This window comes from Pestalotiopsis fici (assembly GCF_000516985.1).
Source record: "Pestalotiopsis fici W106-1 unplaced genomic scaffold PFICI_Scf_3, whole genome shotgun sequence".
NCBI lineage: Eukaryota > Fungi > Ascomycota > Sordariomycetes > Amphisphaeriales > Sporocadaceae > Pestalotiopsis > Pestalotiopsis fici.
Genome location: NW_006917093.1, coordinates 5,331,080 through 5,354,318, shown reverse-complemented (window position 1 = coordinate 5,354,318; position 23,239 = coordinate 5,331,080). Strand labels below are relative to the sequence as shown.

The following is a 23,239-nucleotide window of genomic DNA, read 5'->3' as shown; positions in this document are numbered from 1 at the left end:
TTTACTTTTACAGGACGAAAGTAACCAAATACCACAAATACATCTTTTTGCACTCCGCATAGCTTATTTCGAATAATCGGGGCCACGTTTCTACGTGATTTGGAAATATGGTTCTTCCATCATCCCATAATTCCTACCGGTAATTCGGAATCATGAGTCAAGCTACTCCTTTACTGTGGTGAAGCTCATTCGCATGAACTTGGACATCTGTCAGGTACTTGTCAAACTTGCGAAGGTTGACTTTCTTCTCGAACCTGATGAGTCGGTACAATGATTAGTTACGTGAGAACGAACGCGAAGGATTTAAACTTTAGTTCTATTGGCTTGAACTTACAGCTCGTCAATCTCAGCCGGCGTGCGACGCGTGACTTCGGGAAGGATGAACCACGCAATGACTGTTGCAATAGCACCAGAAGCTGCGAAAAAGAAGCCAGTCTTGACGCCCCATTGAGCGCTACCATTGATCATGAGTGGTGTACACTAAAAGTTGGCCGTCAATATCAGTATTGTGAAGTTCGAATCAAACTCAGAAACGATCTAGCAATGGACACGAGCGTCACTTACGAAACTGAACATGATGGCAACCAGATTTGACAAGGCTAGGGACCAAGCTGCCGTCTGCGCGCGAAGCCGCTGTTGGGGGATTTCAGCCGCATAGGCATAGCCGATGGCAGAAGCGCCAGTAGTCGAAAAGGTGGCCAGACACGCAAAGAATACCTGCCGATACAACGTCAGTCCTTATAATGCTAAACTCTCTCCGTTTTAACTGACCAAGAGTGCGCTTGTGGCTTGTTTTGTGTAGTCCACACACCCCATGATGCCCAGGCACAATACAGACACCACGGTCACCGCGTACGGATAGACTGTGAGAGGTCGTCGACCTACCCGGTCGGTGGTGACAGTGGTCAGTATCATGGAGATTAGCTGCACGCAGGACAAGACTATCGTAACCAAAAATGGGTTCTTGTTGCCGGCGTATTGAACTGTGGATTAAGTGTAAGCGCAGCCTCTTGGCAGACTCCAATGCTTGAGACCACCTACAGAAATAAGTCGCATAGGTATTGAAGACGGATAAACCGACAAACTGCTGTGCAATCTTTGGCCAACCGGCGATAATGAATCTCAAAAGATTGCGGCCTTGAAAAACAGCAAATGTCCCCTGCTCCTTATTGATCTCGGCTTGCTGGCGTTCCAGATCAATAGTAGCCGTCATGATTTCCTTTGCCAAAGATTAGAGCGACGAAACATTACGGATCATTTCTCTGTGGTATTGAAACTCACAATCTTCTCCTGGACATCATAGCCTTCAACTTGACCGTTGCAGGAATGCAAAATTTCGGCAGCTTTCTCTAGCTTGCCTTTGCTTACAAGCCACCAGGGCGACTCGGGCAAGAATGCGAATACGACGCCTATACCGCCAATCATTGCCCACTGTCGATTAAACAGTGTATTAGCACCCAAATAATCGCGAACTACGGATTCAGGTCCTAGAATATACCTGAGTATAAATTGGAACTTTATAATCATACGGGTCGCTAGCGTTGAGTCTGTTCAACGCCACAGACGCGAAAAGCTGCCCCAGGACGAACCACCTAAGCGAGTCAGCAGTAATTCGGTGTATTCCTAATGCTACAAATGTTGCTTACAAGCTATACGCGTTGATAAAGAAGCCTTTGAGCTGAGTCGGGGCAATCTCGGACAAGTAGAGAGGCATTGTGGATTGAAGCATGCCAACTCCCATTCCCGATAGAAGCTTGGCGATTAGCCAATGGTCCCAGTGGCTTGCGAAAGACTCTGTAAAGATGCTCTATTCATTTTTGTTAGAATGAAGAAGGGCATGCATGGTCCGAAATTGAGGTGTTGACTGACCGCAACGAGAATTATCCAGATGATCCAAAGGGCTGGTTTCCGACCAAGCCTTTCGGTCGCATATTGAAGAAGCTTGACATGAAATGATCAGCACATCTGTGACCAGCGAGTCATTTATTCTGAGATCCCGACTACTTACGACTTGGCCAAAGAATTGACCAGCAGACTGGATGCCACCCCAAGCCGAAACGTACTTGCTGTCGATAATGGTGGTGCCCGGGTTTGCCATCTGCCGGATGAACCCCTTGTTTGCCACGATACCGCCGTTCAGATTGATTTCTACAGTGATCCACAGTTAGTATAATCGCTATTGTGAGATTGTCCCAACTCTTGTTGCTGCTTACGATAGCCGTCAAGTGATGCACAGAAAGCAGCCGCCATCGCTATGCATCCCACTTTCTTGAACCGACGCACACTCTGCCAGACGGTGAAGTCGTCTACCGCCGCCCGCATCACGGGCCCATCGTCTTTCGGGACAGCGACCTGCTCCTTTTGGGAGACGCGGGCTTCAATGCCTTCGATCTCAGTCGCCTTGGGCTCCATCTCGTCGCGAGTTCACTTGGAAAGTATCAAAGCAAATTGACCGATTGGGTATGCAGCTGTCTTGGCTCTCGGTAAGGAGGAATCTATACACATGCTGGATGTGCCTGGCTTTTCAACAACATTTCAAGGTCGTGGGACTTCGTGTCCGGGGAAGTCGGGGCCGCATCCTTGCACAGGTGGTAGTAGGATGCGGGGACCCCAGACCAAGATCCCGGCCATAGGTGTAGTCACCTTCAGGCTTGTCCGTGGAGGGCGAGACATCACACCAGGCCGGTAGCGAGCCTTGATTCGCTTCCAATGGCGTGGGTCCATGTTTACGTGGGAGTAGTAGCTGGCCAGTTGCACTAGTTTCTGGTATTCACCTAGGAGTAGGTCAAAACTAGGTAGTCTTTGGGCGTGATCCAAATGGACATTTGACAGAGCGGGCTGCGGATCTATTGAATGGCTGCACAGTCTACCTATGCACAGTTCCCTCGCTAATGGAATCCCATGCACGTTCCACGAATGAGGATGGGTTCTCGGTTATGAACAACCCGACAAGCCAGCATCAGTCCTTTCGTAGCTAAAGTTCAATTGAATCAAACCGGTGACGTGTACCCCAGAGTTCAGCAAGTCATTTCCGGCAGCTACGGCCCGTACGCAGTAGCTCGATCACTCGGGATCTTTAACTCGGGATTGTAGAATTCAAATCAAGCCTTTAAGCGAGATGGCTTCCGCAGTAGAACAAAATCTCCCGTCCGATATTCGTACTTCAACTCCGTACAAGATATTTTCACAAATGCATGGTGGAAATCCAAGTAATTCGCCGCGGCTGATGTTGAGGGTCGCGACATTTACAGATTCGGGCAGTTTGACTGAACAATCATCGCACTGTAGGCCCTGAAAGCTTCTCGGAGCAAAGATTTGGGTTGAAAACTTTGTAGCGCAGACTCAATTCCAGCTGTATTATCTTTATCTAGAATGTTTTTCAAGGGGGGAATTTTCTATGAGATATGGGGAAAACTCACAGCGATGCACTCTCACGGCTACTACACGATTGCGCAGTTGATCTTCTGTGGCATTACATGCACGACTGACTTCATCAGGAATCGATCAGCCACCAGCCGTGCGGGCCGTGCCTAGGTAGGTTGCAGTTTCGCATGTATGTTTACGCACAGAAGCGGTTTTCAAAGGCGTTGGGTCGCAATGCACCCACCTTCGATTGCATCATGCATGCATTGTGCTACATCAAAATAGATTCAATCAAGCTCAATTCTCCTTCTTGCTGCAGGCTAAAGGGGAGGAGGGGGGGGGTGGCGGGTCCCTTTGCTTTCTTGAAAAAAAGAAGAAAAAAAAAAAGAGACCTCCATCTCCTCAGGGATCTTCATCTATCCCAAAGCTCTGCATACACCTCGCATACTACTTTTCTTTGCTGCAAGAACTATACCCCCTTTACTTCGTCACTTTCAAGACCCGACTATCACTCCATTTACGGTGATATGCCGGCGACAATATAGCATCGGGTATACCTTTGACCATAACGGCGAAATGACAATGCTCAAAATGTTCCCAAGGCTATTGTGCGCAATTGTGCTTGCAGTCGGTGTTGCTGCAGAGGATGGAGACGACTTTGCGAACAATCTGTTATCAGACCTGGCACCGTAAGTCTACATACCCAGATTTGTACCGTGAGTAATGCTGTTTATTAATTATCTCCCACGATAGCTTGCTCGCTCTATTCGGAGAACGCGTCACTATGCAATTCATGAGCCAGTCCTTGGGCTGGGCCGATAACATCATTCTAGCAATGGTCCCGCTTGGAATCATTACAATCATTTCTAGCGCTATCCGAGTCGGAGGACCTTCATTTCTCAAAGCTCTTATCGGCAGGGCTAGAGAAAATCTTGCCATTGCCGAACAAGAGCTCATGTCGTCGACTTCAAAAGAGGTCTGTGAGCTTTGGAATGGCCATGAAGTAGTGAGATGTATGGGGTCGTGTCCAGTTTCGGAATTCATTTGTTTGCTTCCGGGCCCTCCAATTGTTTGGAATGGAGACGTTACAGTGATGAAATTTGATGAGGTCTTGGAAAAGCATTTCTTGGAAAGAGGTCGGTTATTTCTTTCATTCCCTACATTTTCTACCTCTACTCAAGTTGGCGAACTTAATCTCACTCTCTTGCTAGAGGAAAAAACGTGGAAAGACATGTACAAACGTATCCGTAATGCTATATCACCGAACTCGCCTAAAGGTCAGAAGGAAGTGATCAAAATCGAATCAAAGCCAAAGAAACCGTTAGCATCCATCATCATTACGCGCAATCCAGGCATAGACGCTCCAAATGTCTCTCTCAACTCGCATAGTCATACGAGCAGAGCTGAATTGCGCATGGTGGCTGTCTTGGGAATTATTTTCCAGCTGGGAGTTCTTATCTTCTCGGGATGTGCTGTGTATCACCCAACTCTCGAAGTCAGACTTCAGAAAGATGGGAATCCTGTCGCCAGATATGCATTCCCATGCAATGCGATAGGTACAGTTCTGCTGGTAGTTGGCATGCTCCTATGTGCCCACGTTGTGGAGAGCAGCACTAGCGAGAAGACATTTCGGCCGTCAAACAACCTGAAGGCGCAACTGGTCTGGCTACAGCAGAAAAAAACAGTGAATGACCAGGTCTTTGACTCCTTTGCAATTTACGCAAAGACTAAACGAGCCTCCATAACAACGTCGAGGCGATGGAGTGAAGATAAGACTACACAGGACCAGAGCGATAAGCTATCCGTGGGAGTACTGGACCAGCAGCCACCAAGTCAGCCGCCAGCATCAACGGCCACCTCTTCTCCAGATGTCACACGACTGCCTCATCCACAGGGAGACGTCCTAGAGATGAAGACCATACTTGGAACGACTATCGGCCTATGTGGATTCATTGTGCAGTTTGTAGGTTTGCGTGGACTACATTGGTCAGCATCAATTGTTCAACTTGGTGTAGTTCTTTTGATGACGGGGCTGAGGGCTTGGGTACGTCGTGGGCTTGCTAAGCCTCCGTGTTGCCAGCATATCTTGTCAGAATTCGAATTGGACTGGTTCGCGACGACGTTCGCAGATGCTAAGAAAGCCCCGTGGTGGCCTGATGTGCAGAACAAAGAAAACAAGAGATGGTCACTTGACCGTTTAGAAGCAACCGACACTGGCTTTGGTAACATTAGTGAGCCACCGCAGAGTGAGCTTCCACATCTGCATGCACACCGCGTGATGAAGATTAGGAGAGATCTAGCCCAGCTGGCATCCTGGCATGGGCCTGTTTCTGCAGAGGCCATCTCTATTGCACGATCAATTGAGGTGACGATGGACTTTTTCTTCCGTGACACGGAAGAATTGAATTATACCTGGGCTCTCAATTCTCCAACCCACGACCTTGTTGTTCTCCGTTTGCATCGAGAAAATGGAAAGTGGCAAGCGTATGCTGATGAGCTTGAAGCGGCTTTGTCGCTGTGGCTTTTTTCTGTCGACAAGGCTGAGAATGATGACGAACTTGATCATTTGAACAAATCGCCTATAGGAGATGCACAAGACGACAAGTGGCTGCGCGCTAAAGGGTTATCTGCGAAGAATAGCCTACGTATTCTTGGCTCGTATAGTCAAAGTCTTCATCGGGACCTCTGGTGGTGGATACCTCACGAGACAACTAGAATCATCAGTCTGACAGAGGTCGGGGATACTACAGACCTAGCTCAACCACTGAGTGTGCGAACGCACAGAATCGTCGGGTCTGGGAGAATTTCTCGGCACACAGGTAAGGAGACTAGATACGGGATCAAGGAACTACCGGAAATCAATTTCAACTCAAAGTCATCCAGAAACAGTGATGAAAAAGGCGAGAACGACAACACAACAATCACCACAACAGAGGATGAAGACAGCCAAAAGCGATTAGCTGTTGAGTTCAATGGACCCTTGAGATCATTGTTTGCACAAGACATCTTTTCCAGCTTTTGGGTGTCCGCAGCAAAAACTCTAACAGAGTCATCTTTCACCGAGCCTGCGGAGATATATTCCAATCACACTACGTCCAATGAACCATGGCGATCATTCTCTTCATCAATTTCTCTAAGAAACGAGCAGTTCACAAAGTTGGCCAGAACCATTCAGAGCACTGGACTTGGCAGCCTAGACGACATTTACCTCAGCATGATCCCACCACTCAGCGCAGCAAACAAGCTCCCACCAGTATCACACGTCATTGACTTGGCAAGACACCACGCCGAACCCCACGAGTACCAGCAACGCTGGAACGAAGCCAGCTACGTGTACCTGTGGCTCTTCAGTGTGGCAAAGACATTTCCTGCAGACAGTGAATTTGCTACTCAGGCTATAGCCGTAGTGGTGGAATTTCTACGACAAGTCAGCTCAGCACTGGATTTTTGCGAAAGGTTAAAAGATCATCGTCGTCAGACAATCCTCCAGCGACTGAAGCATGGGCTTGAAAATAAGCTTGTTTCCAGCAACAACAAGATAAAAAAGACCATTGCAAGCCTACTCGAATTATACACAGCTCAGCAGCGCCCATGGGATAGCAACAGCATTGTTTGGGGCGATGGGAAACAATAATGGAAACAGCGAAAAAAGCGGCCAAAGAGAATGGGTGTTTCCCAAAACATTCAATTTCACTGAGGATCACAGATTAGCTCTGGAACCTGAGTTGGATATTTATCCTAACCAAAGGAGATGGGAAAACAAGGGAGATATCAACACGAAAGATGTTCTCGGCTGGACGCCTCTGCATTACGCGGGACTACCATCTCCATCGGGCACGGTGCTGGCACCATACCTGCGCGTCTTTCCTCTCGGAATGAGCGAACTAGAAGTGAACTCCCAGGATTTGCTTGGATGGACACCACTTCACTACGCATGTGGTACGAAGAAACCCGCCGTTTCTTTCATACGAGAGCTCGTACGATCGGGTGCAGACATCAATATACAAGGCAGGGATGGAGTAGCGCCAATTCACTGCGCCGCAATGAATGGAAATTTGGAGGTGGTGAACTTACTGGCCGAGTCAGGCGCAAATATTGACATTCAAGACGCCTCGGGGAAAACACCCCTTCTTTGGGCTTGTATCAGCAGAAACCGAGGCACCGTTGAATATCTGTTGAAAAATGCCAACACAAAGCTTCGAGATGGCGACGGCAGAACAGCTCTGCACTTGGCAGCGACGTTCGCCGATGATAAGACGGTATCATGGCTACTCGAACATGGTGCTGATGCGCTGGCTGTGGATCGAGAAGTGATGGCCCCGCTGCATTGCGCTGCTGAGTGTGGGCATTTGGAGATTGTCCAACTTTTGTGCCAGGTGGGCAAAGCTGATGTAAACGCAAAGGACGGCTACCAAACGACGCCATTACATTATGCCGTCCTAGGCGGTCACGAACCAGTTGTAAGATGGCTTGTCAGAGAATCAGAGGCTGATTTAAATGCCAAAAACTGGAGGGATATGATGCCATTACATTATGCTGCCCTATGCGGTCACGAAGCAATTGTGAAATGCCTTATCAAAGAAGCAGGGGCTGATGCGGAGGCCCGAGGAGGTGAAGAGAAGGGAACGGCCATATATTTCGCTGTCAGGGGACGCCACGAAAGCATTGTGCAGTTCTTGATCGATCAAAAAGTCAACATCGAGGCTAATAGCATCCTGGAAGAGCCTGTGCTGCACCTGGCCGTACGCAGGAGGGCACTAGGAATCGCAAAGCTGCTTTTGGACGCAGGAGCAAGAGAGTACCGGAATTATAAAGGGCAGACAGCGCTCGACCTTGCGGGTGAGGAGAGGGATGCTTTTACAAAACTATTTGCACCATACCACTCCACAGGGTAACTACACAGGTAGCTCAAGAACAAGAGAAGAAGGAAGAAGAAAACAAGCTTCGCATTTTCCTAAAGAAAACGTATAGCCGCTCAGCCAAGCCGCCTCAACCCTCATCTTTTACGTCGCCGCCCAAGCGCAAGCCTTGGAACAACGCATTCGCTTGCTGTGAATATTCTTTGTCAGAAATGGTGGCATTAATTGATGAGACAGTGTCTTACTGTCCAAGCCGCCTTCTTCTCGAAAGTGGCATATTCTTAGCTGTTCTGATGAACCCTTGACTTTGGGTAGCTGGCGACGAAAGCTAGCCATTCCTTGTAGCAAGTTACTGGGCTCACACAATTATGGGTGTTACTAACTGTTAGGTTCGGGCACAGCTGATTGTCTTGTAAGTTTTCTTTAAGCATGGACCCTTCATTGTCGATTTCTGTCATGAACTTCTGTTCGCTAATGGTATGAGATACATATTTGATGAGGCTGTGTACCTACTTATCTTTGACATTCTTGATGTATACCGATTGCCTGAGAATCTGCGGTACGGGCGGCATTGTGGAACGAGTTCAAGCCTTGTATTGCATTTGGTTCCTCTCGTCTCGGCAAGAGCACAACGATTCCCGAAGCCAGTACGCAGAAATATAATGTTTAATCACTGTCCGTGTACAGTTCCAAAACATACAGTCTAATGTGGCGAACCATGGTATATCGAGAGCCAGATTGAAGATGGTCGGTTGGGTTCGGCTACCATATGATGCGCCAAAAAATTGTTTGCCAATTTAATTTATTTCCCTTGCCCTAGCAAGCGTCGCCGTCATGGTTTATGTACAGGCTATACAATACATCCGTTGCAAGCTCAGAATGCGTGAAACTCGTTGTGCAATCCTCGTGCATTTATTTTTCTTCTCAGGCCGTCGATTCTATGTCTAGTTGCGGTCGAAGTATGTCCACTGGCCCTCGACGGGCTTCTCCTCCAGCTCCTCCCATCTGTCACATGTATTAGCATTGCTTAATTCGAAGTGTGTCATGGCGTCACTTACGGCTTAGCCTGGAGCATGTAGTCGACGAGCTTGAGCTCGCTCTCTGCCATCTGCACAACCTCCTCAATCAAACCAGCACCAATCTTCTGCTCAATCTCCTCGACCCTGCCGAATGTTAGTCTCGGGTGCCCTGAACGGGTCAATGCATTGCTCGTGGACGTACTGGTCGGCGGTCAGTTGGGGCTCGGGCTCCCACTTGACCTGGGACTGCTTGAGCTCGAGGGGCTTCCTCGAGAAGATGAGATCGGCATCGGCGCGCTCAGCCTCGGAACGCAGACCCTCGCGCTCACCACCCTCGTCAAGCTCGCCGTCCCACTCCTCGTAGCGCTCGTCCTTGACCTGCGGGTCGTGGCGCAGCAGGAAGGTCTGGTCGCCCTTGGTGATGATCTGGGCCTGGGCGCCGTCAATGGCGGCCTCGGAAGCAATGTTGAAGCCCTCGGGGTTCTCCTTGAGGACCTTTTGGGCGCGGGTCTGCCACTCCTTGTATCCGGGGGGCTCAGCGGCGGCGACAATGGCCATGCGGTGCTTGGTCAGGGCCTCGATGGACTGGCGGTAGAGCGACGACTCGGGCGCGGCCTTGAGCTTGTCGAGGGTCGAGCTGTAAAGGTAGAGCAGCGACGAGCGCGGCGAGCTGTGCGTGTACAGACCCGTGAGGCCGGTCGGGTTGCCGGCCTCGAGGTAGCGGACCGGCTTGACGGCGGCAAAGAGTCGTAGTGTCCGGCGCATCGTGAGCGATGATCCAATGGCTGGAATTGGAGTCGTGGTACGTAGAGGGAAATGCACGGGCAGCTAACCCAATGATGCTCTCATGAAGTTGCAAGCACCAGTGCAGTGCCGGGACCCACCAAGTCACATGACGATCCAATTGAATTTCTGGACTTGTCAGCCTCTTTAGATGAATAAACCCTGTTATGCACGCATAACTTTTCATGAGAACCGACAACGGTGAGAGAAGGAGCAAATGATAATTGAAGAGTAGCATGAAAATAAGCAAAAAATGACAATTTCTGTCATTCCAATTGAAGCTTCTCATTTATCCTTAATTTCGTTCATTCATTCGTACTGCAGTGTGAATCTGAATGTTGGCTTGAGCACTCTCAAAGTTCCTGTTTTGAGGCAAACTCTTGACTCTTGAGCTTGTAAGTCGTGCATGATACACAAACGGGTTCTAGAATGGCATTTGACTAATAGATCCCTAGTCTAAGAAATCTATAAACATTGAAGAAGTGTTTCGCCAAACGGTGTATTGGAAAGACTTTGCAACCTCAAAGACTAGCGCCGGGCAGGTCCTGGCCACTGTTTGAGATCACCAAACATGGTCGGTGGACCTTTTGCGCTTCCATTGCCCGTTTGGCGTCAAGCAACTTCGGCCCAGAGAGCGGACTCGCGCAAGCGGAAAAGAAGGGAAGGGACACTACCCGAGGATAACTCTTCCCAGGATGATGAGCCTTTGACACCATCAGCGCTGCCATCAGACTCCATCAACCCTCGGAGCCATTCTCCCGACACCCTCCGCCAGTTTGCTGTTGCGGGTCTCTCCCCAGACGAGGAGGTACCGTCCAAATTATATCCAAGGTTTCCTCATAGGTCACTGCCGTCAGGATGGCAGACGGGGGAGGTACCGAGGCGGCGGCGTAGCCGCAGCCGAACGTCGGGCGTGACGAGCGAATCCGAGGCAGAGGGTGCCGAGACGGACGGCGAGACCGTCCGGCGGCTCACCAAGAACGGCCGCGGCGAGCTCATGTCCAGCCACGCGGACATCTTCAAGCACATGAGCACCCTGATGGCCATTCTGCACCGCTGTATCCACGAGGGCGACATGCGGCGCGCCAAGCGGGCCTTTGGCCTCCTGCTCGGCACCCGGCACGTCGATGTACGCCTCAACGACATGTGGACGTTGGGGACGGAAATTCTGATGCGGGATGGCGAGACGAATAAACGGCAGCAGGCGCGCTCTAGTGAGGCCTCGACGGACCACAGCCACACCGATGGTGACGGCCCTGACGCGGCCAATGGTGATGCACGTCCACCACCGCCCGCGCGTTGGGGCTCTGCAGACAATATGCAAAAGGTCCGCGACTACATCGAAACACTCGCTCAGCATCATCCGTACGATGTTCATTTCACTCGCTCCGTCAGCGCGGTTGACTTTTGGCCGGCGCTCTACAATATCGAGATCTACAACGTCGATGCCGAGCACAGACGGGCATTGCATAGGCTGGAGGATTCGGCCGCTCTTGAAGATGAAGATGACGGCAACGACGAATTCGACATGCCATACGATGATCAATACCCAGACGGTGATGGCGATGGCGACTATGAGGCTCGCTTGGAGAGGCGCTCCCAGCAGCGCGAGGCGGTCCGGGCCCGGAAACAGTGTGCAGCGAGGGACGAGATCCAAAATGAGACACGCGTGGCAGCGCAACAGATCGCCGAAAGGATGGATAATTTGATGATGGCAGTGCCATATACGACTCATGTCGAACTTTTACGCCTCCGGGGCATGCTGTCACTTTTTATTGGTGACTTGCAACTGCCAACCAGGCTATTGCACCGGTGCAACCTCATAGGGTACACGACAAGCGAGCTCAGACTTACGACCCTCAAGGAGCGGGTTCGGAATCAAGTTCAAAGTCAGGAGGACTGGGAGGCTGTGTGGAGGTGGGAGTCTGAAGTTGACAAGGCAAAACTCCAGTTCGAAAAACTAGCTGAGAAGGGCATACGCCTTGAACCATGGCTAGCAAAATACCTAGAACCTGATGAAGACGTTGACACGTCGCGATAGTGGTCGAATTCAATCCTACATATTGAGGTTGAGTAGATCAGCTTAGATGGCATTGCATTCCAAACTGCCCTAGGAAAGAAGCTAACAGCTTTATGCTTTTTCTTTCTTTTGCCAACGAGATAGAACGACTCCCAAATTCCGGCTGCCAACCACAATGCACCAGTCTCCTGATGGGCTCCAAGCAACCTGTCTTCCAATAAAATCCTTAATGCTGATAGTTCTCTGACTATGGGCCTTGAGCGCCTCGTCTGTGCGGGTGATGTCGTATCTATTAGACCATGAATCAAGCGTCTCTTGGCTGTAATGATTACTTGTAGCGGCTGGTTCAAGATCACTACCCGTACGCCCCGAAATGACGGAATCTTTATCTTCGGCATCATTTCGCAGCTTACTGATGGTGTCCGCCTTTTGCCTCTGAACAACGGGTTGCAGCCAACTTGGCCGGTGAAGCGCTGTCGCTCGATTCGGCTTCTTGAGCTCTGTCATGAATTCGTGGAAGGCCGTTATTCTAGCCAGATCCCAGAAGAAGACTGTCGAATGAGCGTTTCCGAATGCCAGGATAGGATGTTTGTCCTTGTCAAGGAAGAGCTTGAAGCGCATGTAGAATTGGTTGCCGCTTCCCGGTGTATGGAATTGTATCATTCGAATATACGGAGGAATCGCCGCAGCTGTTGTGGGAACAAATGCCGATCGAGTCAGACGTTCAGGGTCGCTAGTACTTGGGGCTTCGCTGGCCGACGGGGGTTCGTTCTTGGAAGAAAAGCCTTCAATTCTCCATAGCACAATAATATCTTCATGACAGGCTCTTGATAGGATCAAGTCTCCGTAGAATGCAACACTGAGACGTCAGAAGAGAAGGAAGCTTGAGTGGGACTAGAGACATACCAATCAACGATCCCACTATGGACCTCTGAAGTGTAAAAGTGAGGATAATGAACTACCACTGGGGGAGGAGGGTTCTTGTCCCGAGATCTCTGTGAAAAGTCTGGCAAGGTCCACTGCAAACATAACTGGTCAACGGAGGGAGCAGTACCGAAAATCAATCAAGACCTTACCAAGCATACACAGTTGTCGTGCCCTGCAGAAAGAACGTAGCGGCCACATTCGTGAAAAGCCTAAAGCGAGTCAGTTGGTGACATTCAAAGGTATCGAGCAGGACTACGTTACAGTTGTCAGGAGGCCGGAGCTGTGGCCCTCTCCGCCGAGGATGGCCAGGCATGGCTGCTTCTGGTCGACAGGATCGAGGCTCCAAATTCTTACAGTGGTATCTTGCGACGCAGAAGCAATTACATAGGGGTTTGTAGGGCAGGTGGCAAGATCATTGATTTCCTAGTTCGGGGTCAGTGGTGATGGGAATTAGAGACCTGACGGTGAACTCACGGCTCCATGACCAACAATGCACTATTCAGATGTCAGTCAAGCATAAACGCAGTCACCTATTGACGATACCCTACCTTGACCAAGGATCCATGGATCACATCGTAAACCTTGATTTTTGCATCTGAACCGGCCACACAGAGCCAGGGGATTTCCGTTTCGGAATCTCTGCTCCAGGTGCAGCTACAGTTGTTGGCATTTTCCTGATTCGATATCAGCGTCTCACATCCATAAAGGGTGAAACGTAATCAAGGCACTTACATCGTCGTCTCGCAGGACCTGTATCAGCTGCACAGGCGAGGTTGCTGTGTGTGACAAGCGATAAATGATAATCTCATCAAAACAAGGTCAGGTTGGTGGTTCATTGGAGGCGCTCCCATCATGACGAAATACTTACATGCTTCTTGCTCACGGCCGCGAAGATGGGATCGTCTTTGGGGTCTAGATACGGATAGAACTTGACATCAAGGAACTCTGCAATGCGTCCGAGGGGTTTCGGTCAGCATGTCCAAATCTTCAAGAAGCCGAGACTTCCCTTGCATACAACACACCTGTGTCTGGTTCATCAAGGTCCTCGTGGCGGTTTTCCTCCTACAGCGGTCGGTATAAGGATCAGTACACTAGACTAGACTAGAGACTCCTGGCAGTTGTCTAGAACCATGAAATGGTACAAGGCATACCTCGAAGCCGATGGAGGCTTTGAGCCGGGGGAGATCCCATTCGTCGTCAACAACGGCTGGCATCGTGGGCAGGGACTAGCGGGACCGGGGCGCATTCCCGAGTTGCGTGTCTAATGTGGGTGTTTGGACCCTCGAATTGTCAATATGCAGGTGTGAAGGTCTGGTTCAACGGGTGGAGTTGTCTTTGGTGTGCCAATGACTGTTGCCAAGCCCGGAATAGTGGTGATCAATGTGATTGATCTCGACGGTTGATGCCTCCCTGCAGCAATCGGGAATGCTCAATGACCGCCCGGACTTTGGTTGCACCCCCACAACCCTGCTCGTTCAGTATCACTTCCCTTGCTCGTGGATGGCAGTGAACGACCCACCTCCGAACATTACTAGGTACCTAGGAAAGAAGAATATGGACTGAAATTTGAATGCAGTGTAAAGTTGAGTCCATTGACTGATCTTTCACGGAGAGGACCAAAGCCGAGTTGTCCAACTGCCCATAACAGTCTCTGTTATAACAAGGACCAAACTTGTGAGTGCAGGGCTGCTGCCGAGCTTTGCGGATAGTTGAGTGGTCAGATCAGTGCATGTGTACCCTACTGCGTACAAGCTGTTTATTAGAGTAAATCGAGACCAGGAAAATAGAATGGGTTCTTATGGGCAATCTTTTTATAAGACAAGAAAAAACGTGCAGAATGAGGCAGGGGGAAAACGGTCCAAAGTCTTGCCAGAGTTGGTATCTTGCTGGTAACGTTTTGTTGTTGTTTTGTTGCCTCGCGAGTTCGGCGATTTACGAGGGCTGTTGCTAGATGAAGCGAGAGAGCACCAGCAGTCGTTGCGCCCCCTGTCAGTTGGCAGGTACATCACTAGTAATTATTTCTTGAAAGAACTTCCAGCGCGTTTACAGAGTAGACTAGGTACCGCCCTAGTAATTTTGGGCCGGGATTTTTTGGCAGCTTATCTTATCGGCGCGCATCTGTAATGTCATCGACATATTCGAACATTGAGCACACTGATGGACGAAGGCAGATACAAGGCATTGATGGTGTATTGATCTCCTCAAAAGTGCCTAAACCACGGCATCTTCTTCTTGAGCAAATTCCAAGAGTAAAAACTATATCTTGATGACTCTGGCGAGGCATGGGCATCCTGTATCAGCTGGCCATCAGCCGCAGCCTACCTAACATGTATGTTGGGGAGCTTCACTGATTTTACTCTACAAGCCATGTGAGATTATAAGTGCATGTTACAACTATTCGGCCATGCAAATTATCTTGTTTTCTTTCCACAGTTTCCCGCCTCGGTATTCGCTTTTCTTGCTCTGCGCGAAATGGAGCTACTATCACATGTTGGACGAATCTGTGACTGTCACTTCTCAATAAAGAATGGCCCATGCACCTGTTTCGAAGCTCGCTATAACGGCCACACAGTTCAAGATACAGATCCTACTTTGATGGTGCAGAGACGTGATACGCGTTATGGAAGAGAATTGCAGGGCAGCAGGTTCTTTGCACAAGTTTCGTCGATCAATTTAGGTGTTCTCTGTACCGTAGATTCCTTCCAGACCACCTTTGTATCCGTAACAAATGGGATTTACATAGTACGTCTTTTGGACGAAATCATGACCAGGTCGTACCAAACACATTATACCATGATTTATTTGGCGAGGTGGGGGAAGTATTGCTTCCACGGAAAACTCAATGCAACTGTGAGAAATGGCCCCTCGATCTATGTTATCCCGGCAATGTAATCAACGCATTTGTCACCCATATGGCCATGGACATTCTTGCCACTATGGCTACATTCTTTGGGAGGGCTGCTTGTTCATACCATCAGGCTCGTGGCAGAAAACAACGAAGAGCATTCTGGCTACATGCATGATAGGACGGTAGAGAGGTATTATTCCGCGTTGCTTGAAGATCATGCCTCATAATTTCGACGACATCCGCCGGCAGTGGCTGTCATGCGAGATCTTGCCAGGCACTTCAGCCCATGCCGTGCATTGCGTCCAAGATGCGCAAAACTACCTCCAGAGGCATGATTTCGCTACTCTCGACTCGTTACTACTTTTTCTTTATTCAAACATTGTACACTATTTCCTTCCTCTGCCGTTTGGAGTGGTATGCATGAACCACCCTCGCACAATCCCACGTCCGATAGTCTGGGTAGTTTTCTCCAGCCCCAGCAAGCCCCAGTCAAGCCAGCCCGCCAGCCCTCCCCCTAGTCTCCGAGATGGAGGGGGAGACAGCTGCATATGATCTCCAGCTGATTGGCTCGATGCGCAGCTTCCTCGAGGATACGCCTCGATCTTTGGCACTCTGGCGTCAGATTCAACGTCAGGCCTCGCAACAAGGCCAAAGCAACTTCATGTCGGCTGCGATGTACTCAAGCCACAACAAAGGTTCAATCGAAATTCATTGGCCAATCGAACCCACGATACCGCTGCGACATTTGACTCTGTCGTTTTTTTTAATTTTCATTCACTTACTCGATAGGTAAAGACATGAACCCGCGCAGCCATTACAGAAATTGACATATGTCAACTTACCCATTGTACTGCTACGGTGTCAATCAAGAAAATCAAACACGGCCAACAGGATGCAACCGGCAGACCTCGATCTCGATGGGCCTGATGGCATCGTTTTCGGTAGTAACGGTGATCTATCTTAGTGTGTCGTCTACCATGAGTCTTTTTAGCTTGCTGCTCTGCTCTGGTCCGTCTGCTAATGTACAAACCTAGAGGTATCCCTGCTGTTCATGTTAGGTCTACTCACTAGCGGACCTCTAAGTCGCAATGCTCGGCTTATTGGCCGGTAGCGCTAATGGTCGTTGACGGATGAAACACTCACCAGAGGTTACATGTGTAAACGGTGCTTCTGATCACCAACGGAATGTATATAGCAAAGATCATGTGCCTCAGTCAGACACTAGGTGGTAAATAGGTGCGCAAACTCAACTTTCAAGTGCCGTTGGACCAAGTGCAGTATTCCGCTCCACTGTCTGCCAAGACATCTAGAAAAACCTCCTGACATAGCGGTCCAAGACAGACTAAAAAGCAACGATAAGAGAGTGGGAAGTGATGTGAGACGTCTCAGCTTGCGTTATCTTGAAAAGCCTTGTTTGTTTTGGCAGTCATGAGCAGAACTCGCCGGTACTTCATATCTCTGGCACATTGTATACTCTATTTCGAATTCCGGCAAGCCTGTCAAAAAACGGTGCTGCAGTTTTGGCAGCCATATATCCATTGCCTGGTAGGTAGGTCCAGTTCAAGATCGGAGGCAAGCATTGTCAAGTTTTCCGATGTCCGATTCTGTTTTTTCTTTCTCTCCAACCCCTCAAAATCAATCCTGCACTGCACGACCAGTAAGAATTGTGAATGGCACAAAATAGGAAGAAATTTACAGATTTGTAAGATTCATCGAGCCTGGTATGACAAAATATGACGCCTAAAGTTGGATTCGCTTGGGTTTTACAAGTTGCTTCTCGCCAAGCTCTTATTTCCCTACCGACGACCGACCGACCTACCGACAGCGACGCTGGCGCTGTAGCAGTGAATGGACAGCACGGTCTCGCCCTGCAGCAGATCCCGAGAACCTGGTTTGCGTGCCCCATGCGCCGGATAGCTGCCTCGTCGCCTGTCAAAAAGTAAAGAAACCCAAGAAATGGGTTTCCTGAAGGCTTTACTAATTCAGCCATGCTCAAAATGACCATCTGCTCCGTTGGACCCTGGTCACTCGCAAGGTTTACCCGAATAGTACCTTTACCTCCGCATGCCTGATGAATCCTATAGTCGTATTACAATGCTGAGGACTATATTTGCATACTATGGCAAACTTTCCAACAATGCAACTCCACGATGAAATGTGATATTATGATGACCCAGGAAAATATCACATTGTTCAGAATCCACTACGGTGGACGAATCCATTTCATGGAGAGAGTTGCAATTGACTGCAGAAAAGTACAATGGGGCATCGTATGACACAGCATCTACACTCATTGTCCATGACGCACGAAGCATTTGCAGATTGTATTGCTATCGATTTCGTTGAATCACATCAGCATGTTGTCAATGCCTTGAACACACGAGATAGAGCAGGCAGTAGTCTGTAGATGATAATTCTCAGGGCTAACACATGATATTGTTCGTGCTGGGCCAGTGGAAACAGTGTATGCTTTTTACTACTATACTCCACTATAATCCGGAAAGAAAACAAATTATTTTCAATAACCCTTCGTGGACATCCGTGCATATTGGCACGGGAAATCCTTTTAGTGCCTTCGAGCCCACATTTGCCCTGGATGATTATAAGCACTTACGATTAGGCATACACGTGAGGATAGAGTAATGGCTGATATTGAAGAGTGATCTGCACAATACCCCTTGTTGAATGGCTTCGGATTGATATCTGCCGGGAGAAGCCAAAGCCAGAAAAGAGCCTGAACAACCCACTGTGATCATACTGCTACAAACCCGTCTAGGTGACAAGCCTCAAGTGCATCTTGCAGTGCGAGACTGTGCAGATACATGACATGGAGGGGGAAAAAAAAGTACGCAAATGCGCGTGAGCTCATCTATCATACTTCCGATGAGAAGGGACTCGGTGCTTTTTCTTGAGTATTCGCCCAACCAGATGCAGGCAGTATGATGCATTTGCGCGGGAGTCCCCATCAGTCATGACTAGGTAGGGGGGCATGGGAAGTGCGAGGTTGAGATATTCAGGGTACCTAATGCAGGTATTGAATGTGGAGATGCGCCAACCGCTGTTGGGTCCCTGGGGGACCTTGTGTCCTCGCTAAAACTCAGAGACCTCATGTACCTAGCCTCCCGCCCCCAAGAACGTACCTGTTTTACCCATCTTAGGTACCCATGAATCAATGATGGCAACGCCCAACGGCAGCTAAGGTGGAGTTGGTCGAGTGCCCCTACGCTACCGCAATGCCTTGCAGTAGGTACGCGATCAGGTACGTCAATGATGTACCGCACCTAGCTGGGCAATTGACATAAGGTACACAGCACCAGACCAGACAGATGGACCAGGCCCAGCTCGGAGCACCAAGTTGCCCGTCTGTCACGGATCACACCCAAACAATATGCATATACCTTTTTTCGATCCTCTTTTGCATGCCTGCTGCTTTATTACCTGCTTGCTTGTCTGCTTGCCTTGACGACCACGGGTACATATAATCCATGAGATCGCAAAACTTGATATTGCTACCCGCTTCCATACCACGACTTCACACAAGTTAAGAAAGAAAATATCCGAAGAATACGAAGACGCGGCAGATTGCAAAGCCGGCTCAGCTCGAAAAATAAGAACAAGCCCGCATCCTCTCTTGCCATCCAATCTTCTCTACGCTACTCAGCTCTTCATTAACCAACCCATCGACTCCCTCTCACCTACAATACATAATACTCACTGGCTTTTGCTTATCTTTATTCTGTAACCTTCAAGCATCTCCCTTGATTTACTTGAGCACTTTGTCACACTATCAACCAGGCTCAAGCATATACTTTGTCGAGACTTCTCCTCTGTTGTCATCGGCCAAATCTTTGACAGCCACCTGCCGCTTGTCAGCTACCTATCCAGCCCGTCATTGACAACGACGCTGGCAGATTCCTCGGCCGCCCGCGACCGTCTGATCTCCTCTCCTCTCTCACCAGCCCTGTAGTGTGCTGCACAACCTTTCCTGCACAAGGCCACGACAACTAGCAATCTTTGCTTCTCATCTGACTGGCTACCGTTGTCAGTTGCATTGCACATCCATCCCGTGTGCGACTACATTTGCGCCGAAGCAACGTTGTGCCACCTGAGGGGATCATCTCATCCGTGACCTTGAAAGGCCCATAAATCGGCCACTCGACGGAAGGCATCTATCTACTTCCTCTCCCCTCCCCAGAGTCTTGTGCTGCACACTGCCGTCTCTCCTAATCTCTTCCTCTGTTCAAGAGCCTCGCACAAGAACCAACAGCGAGGATTTCGTGAGACGACTCTCGACCTTTTTGACCGTGACGGCGGGATCTCATGTTATACAAAACTCGGCTATTCAAAGACATTCTGCTGGCCTAGACGTCCAGCACCTCGTTTCCTTTTCCGTCCTGGGCAGCCGAGAAGATAGCGGTAACCCACTCTCGGAACGTGTACTTGTCCCATAACTACCCTTATTAGAGGAGCAGTTTGGGAAGACGATACAGATACTATTCAGAACAGCTTTTGGCCTGTACTAGTCGTGCTGGCACCGGATATCTTGCATTCAAATTTGCAACTGAAAGCCCGTGATCGACCACGGTAAACTCATCTCGTCTCACAAAACATATACTCAAATCCAAATAACCGATATACCTACAAGATGGACGAGCACTTTGGATCAATGGAACACACTTTCATGACCATTCATAGTGAGTGCATTTCTTTACCCTTGGTGGCATCTCAATACCTTGATTTAAAACATACACTTGCTAACCCGTTGAACCCTCTCTCAGACCTGTCGCCAGATGCAAACATCCTCTTTGTCTCTGCCTCCGTCACCGAGATTCTCGGATATGAACCGCACGAGGTCCAGGGCAGGTCATGCTTCGACTATTTTCACCCAGACGAGGAACCGTGGGCCAGAAGGGTCCATGGAAGAGGCGTGAAGCTTGACAAGGCTGCATCTCTTCATTATCTTCGAGTTCAGCATCGCAACGGCCAGTGGATCAGTTGCGAATGCTGTTTCACTGTGGTCCACGACGTATTGGTGGCATGCACCAGTATCTACCGGAGAGGCGCCAAGAGCGAGAGTATGTTGCATGTCTGACCTTTTTCCTTCATGGACACTTTTCACTTACCGCAATGACAGGGCGGGCCATTGAGGCACCACAGATTCGACGCATCTTCTCGAGCTCCCCAAGGGACCCTCGTTACCACATGCTCGAACATCTCTCACCCAAGTTTAAGATGCCTCCTGTAGAGCGAGAGCCCAGGGCCGCTCTCATTCTGAATCGATTCACCAGACCTCTATCAATCATGTTTGCAACCGATGCGATCACACAGATCCTTGGGCTTAGGCCCGACCAGCTTCAGCACAAGAGCTTCTACGAATGCATAGCAAATAATTGTTTGCCTGACGCCGTGAGGTGTCTTGAAAGCGCCAAGTCGAACGACTCAATAGCATACCTACGGTTCTGGTTCCGTGATCCTCGAACAGAGGAAGATTTTGAGGCACAGGACGACCAAGAAATGGACGGCGTTGACGGTGGCGGTAGCCCAAGCAGTAGCGACTTGGACTCGGATGGTGGTGCACAACTCAGCTCACCAATGGACCTGGATGACGATACAGTCATCAAAGCTGAGCCGACAAGTCCCGAGCCCTTTCGAGCCGAAGCCGAGCAGTCCAATAATCACAGCCGCCAGAACAACCACGCACAGCCTTCTGCACCTGCAGCAGGATCCCCCAATGCGGCCAGACGACCTAGACAGCAGTCGCCGGCGGCTGCTGCCCCTCCTGGGGCTCAAAACGGCAACAGGCGACAGCGCGAGAGGATTGAGCCATTCGAGTTGGAGGCAGTTGTCTCGTGTACATCTGATGGCCTAGTTGTGATCTTGCGCAAGGCGCGACCTCCTATCCCCAACATCTACTCACCATCGGCATCGGCCGGCTCCCAGAATGGTCTGTTTGCAGCACCATGGGGAGAACAACCAATCCAGCCGTACTATCCTCCAGAGATGTACCATCACTTCAGGCCACCTCTACTGCCACAGCACATGCCATTGCAAGAGCATGTCAAAGCTGCTGGTGGTCCGCCGACAGAGTACCTTATGCGGTCCATTCGTGACGTGGCTGTCTTTGCATGGGCTCTGTGTGGTATCAATGGCAATCTGGCCGGCTACTGCAGCGGGACACCTCAAGGGGAAGCTCAGCCTCCAAATGGGCTTCCGGTATGGGACCCTAATGGAGGGCGAACATCCTACCTGGGGCCTGAAAACCAGGCGAGGTACCGGTGGCAGCAATACGACAGTAAAGGAAAAGGATTGGCGGCATCGGGCCACCATGTGTCGAGCTCTACTTCTTCCGTTCCCCAATTCAATCCATATGCAATAATGCATCATGGGACGGTCGAGTACACCCAGCATTATTCGGCACCACCTTGGAGGCAAGAGGATGGTTATATACATGGTAGACACCCACACGCAATGCCTACACAACCCGGCTATACATATCAGCCCTTGCCGAGGCACCCTGGTCACCCCGTCATGGAGCCATGGGCGGAGGCGGCGGCAGCAAATCTCGCACAGCAGCCTCGTGGTGATCCGCCGATGCCGACCACTCAGCCTCCAAATTCAGGCGAGGAACCTCCCAATTATCGCCATTTATGGCAGTAACCCATAACGATGAACGGGGGCAGAAAAGAGTCTTGGGATGATGCGTTTCGAGGACAGGTCTATGGTGATGATTTCCTCTCGCACATTTTTGGACCATTTGAGGCTTTTTCATAATTGGCTTGTATATTAATTTCGTACATGTTCGGATGGGAATGATTTGAACTAATTGGGCGGTAATCTGCTTCTGAAAATTTACGCAACCGGGAACGGCAGTCGAGCTTACCTCTGGCGTTGAGCGTTCATGATACCCAATCACTTGGTTATTTCGACTCGAGAGGGGTGGCTTGTCCGCCGCTGAATAAAGAAATAAATTGATTAGGATGCGCCCTGTTATAAGTGTTTCCTTGATCAAATGAACAGATAATCTTGGTTGAAAACATCCATGTTCAATAATCATCCCGGCAAGATTTTGTGTGTGCACTGGATTCCATTATGCGAAATTGTAAGTAGCAGGATCGCCGCTGGAAGCGAACATGACCTATAATAAGATAAATACTGAGCATCTTCTTTATTTACGATGCGCCATTACAGTATATTTTGCCGTCTCTTCTCCTATGTAAGCTCTTAGGTGAGCAGGTACTTGGGTACCTGGCTTTACCTGGGGTATCGAGATACGTACATAAACACATACGTAATCGGGCCCAAGGCGGGCGCTAAGCCACATGTGGAGCTTTGACCCACTCTAGGTCGACTTACCTTCAATTGAGGAAACCGTGGAAAGTTGTAGGGAAGCTTGGCTGGTACGACGGTTGAAACTGTGTTG

General features: G+C 49.6%; 6 protein-coding genes across 6 annotated transcripts; 3 read left to right on the top strand and 3 right to left on the bottom strand.

Moving 5' to 3' along the window:
- Positions 1–157: 157 nt before the first annotated feature.
- On the bottom strand, positions 158–2,412 carry PFICI_05735 (uncharacterized protein; the record flags this gene model as incomplete). Its single annotated transcript, XM_007834316.1, has 11 exons — positions 158–254; positions 335–480; positions 565–717; positions 772–983; positions 1,042–1,219; positions 1,282–1,431; positions 1,499–1,592; positions 1,647–1,807; positions 1,870–1,941; positions 2,009–2,148; positions 2,214–2,412. 11 exons carry the CDS (start codon positions 2,410–2,412, stop codon positions 158–160), a joined length of 1,602 nt encoding a protein of 533 aa, XP_007832507.1.
- Positions 2,413–3,954: 1,542 nt separating this feature from the next.
- PFICI_05734 (uncharacterized protein) lies at positions 3,955–8,258 on the top strand (the record flags this gene model as incomplete). Its single annotated transcript, XM_007834315.1, has 3 exons — positions 3,955–4,052; positions 4,117–6,819; positions 7,070–8,258. 3 exons carry the CDS (start codon positions 3,955–3,957, stop codon positions 8,256–8,258), a joined length of 3,990 nt encoding a protein of 1,329 aa, XP_007832506.1.
- Positions 8,259–9,166: 908 nt separating this feature from the next.
- PFICI_05733 (uncharacterized protein) lies at positions 9,167–10,006 on the bottom strand (the record flags this gene model as incomplete). The annotated part of the gene is made up of 3 exons (XM_007834314.1): positions 9,167–9,227; positions 9,281–9,385; positions 9,444–10,006. The coding sequence occupies 3 exons, from the start codon at positions 10,004–10,006 to the stop codon at positions 9,167–9,169; spliced, it is 729 nt and encodes a 242-aa protein (XP_007832505.1).
- A 589-nt stretch (positions 10,007–10,595) lies between these two features.
- On the top strand, positions 10,596–12,065 carry PFICI_05732 (uncharacterized protein; the record flags this gene model as incomplete). Its single annotated transcript, XM_007834313.1, has 1 exon — positions 10,596–12,065. One exon carries the CDS (start codon positions 10,596–10,598, stop codon positions 12,063–12,065), a length of 1,470 nt encoding a protein of 489 aa, XP_007832504.1.
- A 90-nt stretch (positions 12,066–12,155) lies between these two features.
- PFICI_05731 (uncharacterized protein) lies at positions 12,156–14,185 on the bottom strand (the record flags this gene model as incomplete). Its single annotated transcript, XM_007834312.1, has 10 exons — positions 12,156–12,903; positions 12,951–13,063; positions 13,121–13,180; positions 13,233–13,394; positions 13,446–13,466; positions 13,520–13,645; positions 13,704–13,775; positions 13,840–13,916; positions 13,994–14,033; positions 14,123–14,185. The coding sequence occupies 10 exons, from the start codon at positions 14,183–14,185 to the stop codon at positions 12,156–12,158; spliced, it is 1,482 nt and encodes a 493-aa protein (XP_007832503.1).
- Positions 14,186–20,464: 6,279 nt separating this feature from the next.
- On the top strand, positions 20,465–22,476 carry PFICI_05730 (uncharacterized protein; the record flags this gene model as incomplete). The annotated part of the gene is made up of 3 exons (XM_007834311.1): positions 20,465–20,513; positions 20,598–20,894; positions 20,954–22,476. The coding sequence occupies 3 exons, from the start codon at positions 20,465–20,467 to the stop codon at positions 22,474–22,476; spliced, it is 1,869 nt and encodes a 622-aa protein (XP_007832502.1).
- Between the last annotated feature and the right edge of the window lie 763 nt (positions 22,477–23,239).